The sequence below is a fragment of the Gopherus evgoodei genome, unplaced genomic scaffold (assembly GCF_007399415.2).
Source record: "Gopherus evgoodei ecotype Sinaloan lineage unplaced genomic scaffold, rGopEvg1_v1.p scaffold_31_arrow_ctg1, whole genome shotgun sequence".
In the NCBI taxonomy this organism is placed as follows: domain Eukaryota; kingdom Metazoa; phylum Chordata; order Testudines; family Testudinidae; genus Gopherus; species Gopherus evgoodei.
In genome coordinates, this window is record NW_022059983.1 from 2,174,227 (window position 1) to 2,182,664 (window position 8,438).

Below are 8,438 nucleotides of genomic sequence, written 5' to 3' on the forward strand. Positions count from 1 at the left end.
CCCCATGCGGCATTATGTGTGGCTATTCCACAGCTACCCTTCCCCAGAGATGGCTGTGTCCCAACACCCTTGCCCCATTCCCCCACACAGCTGTGCAGCCATGGCTCTGGTTCTCACCCAGGAGAAGTTACATGCCGCCTCTCTGGTCTCTACACCCGCAGGGAATGTGCATGTCCCTCTAGGAAAGGCAGGAGCCAAGACTATTGTGGCGGGGACACCCCCTTTCCTCACACGCTGCCCTCCCCCACTTCAGGTGGCTTGAATCACTGCAGTGTCCTTGCCTGTCTCTGCTGCCTCTCTGGGCCCTACATACCTCTCCCCCCGGTGCTCCCACAGACAGCCACAGAGCCAGTGGGAAACGGGCCTCAGCTTTATTGATTCTCTTGGAGCCCAGCTGGGATCACGGGGCAGAACCGGGCACGTGGAGGACCGGCATCCCCAGCCAGGAACAGCAGCTCTGGCAGGAGGGGCAGGAACGTGAGCCCCGCTGGTCCCAGCTGGAGGGCGCCCCCTGGATGCCCTCTGAGTGGGGCACCATCAGGGGATACCCAGCGGAATGGTGAAGGACAGGTAGTCGCCCAGCTCGCCCCACCGGGCCCGGTGCGTCTGGAAGATGGTGACCCATGTGGTCAGCACGACCACCCAGAACAGCAGCCCCACAGCTGAACGCTGGACGTCTGAAAGAGACAGGGGGCTGAGTGTGGTGCCCATCACATGTAGGCCCTGCTCTGCTGGCCCCTCCCTGCTGCCCCCAGGGTCCTGTCCCCTGCCCTGATGGCCCCCACTGGGCCCTGCCCCCCAGCTCCACTCCCAGTACCCTCTCCAAGTCCTCTGGGCACTGTCCCTCATGCCTTAGGCCCTGCCCGCTAGCTGCACCCCCAATGCACCCCTCTTACCCCCATAGTCTACACCCAATACTGCCCTTCTACCCCCCCCCTCCCCAAGGAACCATCTGCCATGCCTGGTCCCTGCCCCCAAGCTCAGCCCCGATTACCCCTTCCCTGCTCCCGATGCCCTTGGCATTGCTCCCAGCACAGAGCCATTCCCACCCCAGCCCGCTGCAGCACTGTGCCCAACCCCCCACCCCTCAGCAGGTTCTGCCCCACTCACAACTCTTGATTTGCGGCTGCTCGGTGTAGGCAGGTGCCAGGAAGGCCTCGCGGCAGAACCACAGCACGTTGACCAGCCAGAGGAAAGGCAGAAGGGCAAAGCCACCTGGGGAGAGGGCAGCAGAGAGGGGTCAGACCCCCACTTCATCCGGCTTTGGCAGGCTGCGAGCCAGGACACTGCCACCAGGAGCTCACAGCACTCCAGGCACCAGCATAGGGGTCATATGGAAAGGCAGCCCCGAGGCTGGCAAAAAAACATGGCCCGCTGGGTGGCTGCCATCTATACCCGCTGCTCCTCGACCCTGCAAACCCCATCCCAGCATCTGGCACCTGCTACTCCCCCTCTCCTCCCCACCCTCCCTGCCTGGTGCCCCCTCATCCCAGCACTCGGGCACCCATCATGCCCCCATCCTCCCTTATCTCCCAATCCCAGCATCCGGGCAACTGCCACTCCCCCTCTCCTTCTCACCCTCCCTGCCCAGTGCCCCGTCCTAGCCCCCTCATCCCAGCACCCGGGCAACCGCACACCCCCTCTCCTCCCCACTCTGCCTGCCCGGTGCCCCTTCCTGTCCCTCCACATCCCAGCACGCCCCCTCTCTTCCCCACCCTGTGCCCTCTCCTGCTCCCCACATCCCAGCACTCAGGCACCCATCATGCCCCCATCCTCCCCTCTCCCACAATCCCAGCACCCAGGCAACTGCATGCCCCCTCTCCTCCCCACCCTCCCTGCCCGGTGCCCCGTCCTCTCCCCCCATCCCAGCTCCCAGGCTCCCAGCACGCCCCCTCTTCTCCCCACCCTGCCTGCTCAGTGCCCCCTCCTCTCCCTCACATCCCAATACCCGGGCAACTGCCTCGCCCCCTCTCCTCCCCACCCTCCCTGCTCAGTGCCCCCTCCTCTCCCCCCATCCCAGCACCCGGGCAACCACATGCCCCCTAGCCTCCCCTCTCCTCTAATCCCAGCACCTGGGCAACTGCCACTCCCCCTCTCCTTCCCACGCTCCCTGCCTGGTGCCCTCTCCTCTCCCCCAGTCTCTGTACCTGGGCATCCACCATGCCCCCCTCCTCCCCACGTTGCCTGCCTGGTGCCCTCAGCGACGAAGTGGGGATTTTCCCATGTTATGTTGTATGTGAGCCTATGTGAGTCTTACTGTTTTGCACGAATACTGTGTGGTGCAATACACAGGGAAACTGAGGCTTGTGACTTTTGCAGAGGCTGCTCCAGCTGCCTGCACAGATGCTGTAGCCGCCCCTTCATAACCTGAGATCTAGGAGGGGGATGTGGCCAGGTGACTCTTGGCCCTAGGAGCAAGACAAAGGGCAGAGGAGGAGCAGGCCAGGCAGCTGGAAGGGAGTCAGTCTTGGCTAGCTCCAGGAACAGGGGGAGGACCAGAACCATGGCTCTGGGCTCCCCCCCCCCCAAGATGGACTTGGTTGAAAATCAGATTTCTGTGCTAACAAGTTCTGCCCTACGCTGTGTTCCTGTCAGCTAATAAACCTTCTGTTTCCCCAGCTGGCTGAGAGTCACGTCTGACTACAGAGGTGGGGTGCAGGGCCCTCTGGCTTCCCCCGGAGCCCTGCCTGGGCGGACTCACTGCGGGATGCATAAGGTGTGGAAGGGGATGCTGAATACTCCAAGGTCAGGCCCAGGAAGGTCGAAGCTGTGTGAGCTTCTTGTCCTGGAGACAGTCTGCTCAGAGAGAGGAGGCTCCTCCAGAGTCCTGACTGGCTTTGTAAGGAGTAGTTCCAGAGCACTGCCCTGGTGACTCCGTGACAACTGGTGGGAGCAGTGGGATAATCCAGGATTCTCTGTCCATGGGGTGCAGTTTAAGTGACTGGGGAGCAGTAAAACAAAGGGGGATTAGCAAGAGATGGGCATCCTGAAGGCTCAGAGAGGTGCGGTTCCAGGACGCGGAGGAGCTTAACCCCCGAGAGAGTGGACCCCCGAGAAGGGCTGGCGCACTGATGGGGTTCCTCCAAAGGACCATGGGGAGCTGAGAGAGCACAGCTTGTGAGTCCGTGACCACCTGGCAACAGCGTGGAGATGGCCTAGAACCATCTCCTTAAGAAGGACATTGTAGAGCTGTGCAGGAGAGGGCTGCACTTTGGAAAGCTCACTAAGGCACAGCTGACTGCTCAGTTGGAAGAGGATTGCTCTGAGGAGCCAGTTCCTAACTCAGCTGGGGCCATGAGAGAGGCTGGGAGCAGCCAGACAGCCCCAGGACCCACATTGGTTGCTGACCCAGCTTGGGGCCCGAGAGAGGCTAGGAGCAGCCGGGTGTTCCAGAGACCCCTGACCCCGACCCCAGGGGGTCTCCACCAGGATCTGAGACGGATGCAATTGGAGCTGAGATCCAAGGACTCAGAGGACCATGAGAAACAGGGAAGCCATGAAGCAGAACAGAAGGAGAGACAGGCAGCAGGAAATGGCGATGGCAGAGCTGAGAGGCAGAGGGACCCATCCAGGGGTGAGTGGGGATGGACACTGAGGTGCTAATTCTGCAGGGAACCTCAACACTAAATCACTGCCACAGGTTAAGGAGGGGGGAGAGATAGATGCCCGTCTCGCGGCCTTTGGGAGGTTGGCAATTGGAACCAGTCTGGCCCTGCCGAAAGGCTCCAGTGTCTAGCCCCCTTCCTGGGTCCCAAGGCCATAGAGCTGTTTAGCCACATGGATGGTGTGGCCAACTGGCTCCCACTCCTGGCCCCAGCATATATGTCTGCATGGACTCTCCTGGGCTCAGGCCCCTCGAATCCCCAGTGCAGGGGAAGGTGGTGGTGAATGGGGAGACATTCCTGGGGTGGGGAGACATTCCTGGGACCAGGGGTGGCTCTAGGGATTTTGCCGCCCCAAGCATGGCAGGCTGGCTGCCTTCAGCGGCTTGCCTGCGGAGGATCCGCCGAAGCCATGAGACCAGCGGCAGCCTGCCTGCCGCCCTCGTGGTGACTGGTAGAGCACCCCTCCGCGGCTTGCCATCCCAAGCACGCGCTTGGCATGCTGGGGCCTGGAGCCGCCCCTGCCTGGGACAGAGAGAACTGTTGTCAGGCCCCAGGTGGTGCAGCCTCACCAGACGCTGAGGGGCTGTGTGACTTGGGTGAAGGTCCCAGGGATGAAGCCCCTCGCCCTGCCTATGGCCCGAATCCCTGTGCAGACACAGGAGGGGTTGGGCTGGCTGGTAGTTCTCCAAGATACTGGCAGTGACCTCCTGTTGAGGGATGACTGTCTGTCTTTGGGACAGGATCCAGGCCCTGCTCCTGCAACCGCTGAGGATTCGGTTCCCTGAATTCAAATTCAATTGGCTGAAACTGAAGCTGTCAGTGAAACTGCAAATGACCTGGCTGGCAGGGAGGAGGAGCTGCTAGGTCAGGGGCCCGCAACCTTTCAGAAGTGCTGTGCTGAGTCTTCATGTATTCACTCTAATTTAAGGTTTCACGTGCCAGTCAGACATTTTAACGTTTTTAGAAGGTCTCTTTCTCTAAGTCTGTAATATAGAACTAAACTATTGTTGTATGTAAAGTAAATAAGGCTTTTAAAATATTTAAAAAGCTTCATTGAAAATGCAGAGCCCCCCAGACTAGTGGCCAGGACCCAGGCAGTGTGAGTGCCACTGAAAATCAGTTTACATGCCGACTTCGGTACCCATGCCATAGGTTGCCTACCCTTGTGCTAGGCTCAGAATACCTGCCTGTCTATAACCAGTGCCCTGGAGCTGAGTGGGGCAGAGATACTTCCCACCCCCCTGCACACGGGGCTGGGTGCCTAGGCAGGCCAATGCAAAGGGGGAGAAACACCCCATTATGTACCTGAGCAGGAAGCTGCTGCCCTGGGAGCAGGGCTATGCAGCCTTAGAGAAGGAATCCCTGGCCATGGAGTGGGCTGCAGCCAGATCTATTTGGGCAGCGCTTCACTGTGTACCCAGACCAGTTGCCCTGCCAAGCATGCACCAGATGAAAGGGCCAAGGCCACGCTCCTCAGGTGGAGTCTGTCCTTCCAGGATTATGAGATGGAGGTGTCCACATTAAGGGGAGTGCAAATATTACAGCTGATGTTTGTCCTGGGGAGGGAGGCCTGAACTTCTCCAGGTCACTGGCTAAAGTGACCCCGCTCAGTTCAGTTTCGAAGGGGGTATTTTCCCTTGTTATGTTGTATGTGAGCCTATGTGAATCTTACTGTTCTGCATGAATGCTGTGTGCCTCAGTTTCCCTGTGTATTGCACCAGTGTCTAGGTGGTGGAAATAAGGGTGTGTGACTTTTGCGGGGGCTGATCCAGCTGTTTACATGGATGCTATGGCCACCCGCTTCATAACCTGAGACCCAGGAGGGGGATGCGACCAGGTGACTCTTGGCCTGGAAGGGAGATAAAGACCAGAGGAGCATCAGGAGGGCAGGGGCCAGGCAGCTGGAAGGGAGTCAGTCTCAGCTGGCTACGGGAACAGGGTGAGGATCAGAACCATGGCTCTGGGCTCCCCTCCCCCTAAGATGGACTTGGCTGAAAATCACAGATTTCTGTGCTAACAAGTTCTGCCCTATGCTGTGTTCCTACTAATAAACCTTCTGTTTTACCGACTGGCTGAGAGTCACGTCTGCCTGTGGAGTTGGGGTGCAGGGCTCACTGGCTTCCCCAGGAGCCCCACCTGTGTGCACTCACTGCGGGAAGCACACGGTGTGGAAGGGGATGCTGAATGATCCGAGGTCAGAGCCAGGAAGGTCGAAGCTGCGTGAGTTTCCTGTCCTGGAGACAGTCTGCTCAGAGAGAGGAGGCTCCCCCAGAGCCCTGACTAGCTTCATACAGAGTAGTTCCAGAGCATCGCCCTGGTGACTCCATAACACCCCCCCGTCTTCTCCCCCCATCCCAGCACCTGGGCACCCACTACGCCCTCTCCTCTTCCCCCATCCCAGCACCTGGGCACCTACCATGCCCCCTCTCCTCCTCACCTGGTACCCCCTCCTCTTGCCCCCATCCCAGTACTTGGGCACCCACCATGCTCCCTGCCCAGTACCCTCTCTCTCCCCTCCCCTCATCCCAGCACCAGGGCATCCACCACACCCCTTCTCCTCCCCACCCAGTGCCCTCTCTGCTCAGTGCCCTCTCTTCCTCCTCAAATCTCTACCCCTGGGCTCCCACCACACCCCTTCTCCTCCCCACCCAGTGCCCTCCCTTCGCCCCCACCCCAGCACCTGGGCACCTACCACGCCCTCTCCTCCTCCCCAAATCTCTACCCCTGGGCACCCACCACACCCCTTCTCCTCCCCACCCAGCGCCCTCCCTTCCCCCCCACCCAGCACCTGGGCACCTACCACGCCCTCTGCTCCTCCCCAAATCTCTACCCCTGGGCACCCACCACACCCCTTCTCCTCCCCACCCAGTGCCCTCCCTTCCCCCCCACCCCAGCACCTGGGCACCCAGCACACCCCTTCTCCCCCCCACCCTGCCTGCCCGATGCCCCCTCCCCACAGCTCCCCCTGCCCCCCCGCAGCCCGGCCTCACCCAGGTAATATTTCCGGCACAGGTTGAGCTTCTCCTCGTTGGGGACCCGCTCCAGGTTCATGCCGGCGCCGGCCCAGGGGCAGCTGCGGGGAGGAGCAGTGGGGTCAGCCCAGGCCCACACACCCCGCGCCCCCCCACACTGGGGACAGCGGGACCGGGCTGCCCCCACCGAGACACTTACCCGACTTCCTGAGCCCCGCTCAGCGCATGCGCCGGCCTCGCTGCATGCCGGGAGTTGTAGTCCCGGGATCCGCTCCAGCCCGCGGTGCATGTTGGGGGACGTATTCCTCCTTCAGACGAGAAGGGGGCGGGCGGCCATCCTGCCGCGGTGCATTCTGGGATCTGTAGTCCCGTTCTCTCGAGGGACTGGGCGGGGCCGCTCCTCACTCTCCCCCGTGGGATCTTTGGTCCCCAGGAGCGCCAGGCTCGGGACGGTGCTAGGCGGGGATCTGGGCAGGACCAGTTTTCGCCTCCTGGAGTGGGGACTACAACTCCCAGCATGCCCTGGGGCTGGGGTCAGGACTGGCAAGGGGTTAGAGGTCAGCTGGACCATAGCTGGGAGCTCGGGCTCCTGGGTTCTTTTCCCAGCTTTTTTTTTGAGGGGCTCAGGGGGGTGTAGTGGTTAGAGCAGGGTGGGCCTGGGAGCCAGGACTCCTGGGTTCTGTCCCCGACTTGGGAGGGTCTGTCTAGCAGGAAACAAAATCCACAGCTAATTCCAAGTTTGGATCCCAGGCCCTGGTCAATTTCAGGCCAGGTCCCAGCTGCCTTGTCCATCAGGGTGTGGCTACCAACATTGCATTTAAAAATAGGGGATTGTTTTCTTCACACCCTGCCCCACTCCCTCCCAGTATTAGCATTGTTATTAATTAACACGTTCACCTGGGAGATTCCGGACTGCGCTCAGCAGCTCCCGATCTTGTACAGCAACGAAGAAACAAGGACGTCCCTTGTAAGATGTGCCTGTTGTCAGGCCTAGTTGCAGGGCCCAGCCTGCGGGGCGGCCAAAGGCTGTGTTACACCAAGCTTGGAATCTTTCTTTCCCTACCCAGAGTAATACCCTGCATTTATCCCCATCCGCTCCTCTGATTCATCACAGAGCAATAGTCATGACCAAATTCCCCATTCCATGCTGGAGCAGGGAACATGTCTCTCTGACTATTAGCGACAACAAAGCTACTAATCTTATCACTGGACAGGCACTTCTCTGGTTTGCCCTGCTTGTGCTCTCAGTGCCCTGTCCTCAAGTCAGGGACATCCCAAAAACACAGTAACAGGATCTTTAGCACACCAAGAAGGCTGCCTTTGCATTCCTTTCTGAAAGGGTTATCAAAGGTCTTATCAACCACACTAACCACTAGGTCAAGAAGTCAATTGCTTATATACAACCTGTTACATGCACTTAGGCCTTTACCCTCTTCATCTAATCGCTGTTTCACGTACATACCACATCCCCTGGCGGTCAGTTCCACAAATTGACTGTATGTTGTGTGAACTACTTCCTTTTGTTTGTTTTCAATCTGCTGCCTGGTAATTTGATCAGGGGACTCCTAGTTCTTGTAATCTGTGAAGGGATAAATAACACTTCTATATTCACTTTCTCCACACCAGTCATCCTTTGTAGACCTCTATCATATCCCCCCCGAGTTGTCTCTTTTCTAAGGGGAACAGTCCCAATCTTTTTAATTTCACCTCCTGTGGAAGCTGTTTCATCCCCCCTCATCATTTTCATTGCCCTTCTCTGCACCTTTTCCAATTCAACTGTAACTTTGTTGAGACAGGCAACCAAAACCGTGACCAGACTGCGTCCCGAGTCTTTCATCTGCCTTCTGTTGGTTCCCGGTGC

General features: G+C 59.1%; 1 protein-coding gene across 1 annotated transcript; it reads right to left on the reverse strand.

The window, feature by feature from the left end:
• Positions 1–349: 349 nt before the first annotated feature.
• On the reverse strand, positions 350–6,868 carry PSENEN (presenilin enhancer, gamma-secretase subunit). Its single transcript, XM_030543455.1, has 4 exons — positions 6,777–6,868; positions 6,596–6,678; positions 1,111–1,215; positions 350–677 (listed from the first exon to the last, which is right to left on the reverse strand). Exons 2-4 carry the CDS (start codon positions 6,654–6,656, stop codon positions 538–540), a joined length of 306 nt encoding a protein of 101 aa, XP_030399315.1. The 5' UTR covers positions 6,657–6,678; positions 6,777–6,868; the 3' UTR covers positions 350–537.
• Between the last annotated feature and the right edge of the window lie 1,570 nt (positions 6,869–8,438).

Excerpts from the sequence above, each read along its gene's own strand:
- PSENEN (XM_030543455.1), bottom strand. The coding sequence starts at position 6,656 with ATGAACCTGGAGCGGGTCCCCAACGAGGAGAAGCTCAACCTGTGCCGG. Across the intron at positions 1,216-6,595 it reads GTGCCGGAAATATTACCTGG|GTGGCTTTGCCCTTCTGCCT; the intron begins GTGAGGCCGGGC and ends CCCTCTCCCCAG. Across the intron at positions 678-1,110 it reads GCAGCCGCAAATCAAGAGTT|ACGTCCAGCGTTCAGCTGTG; the intron begins GTGAGTGGGGCA and ends TGTCTCTTTCAG.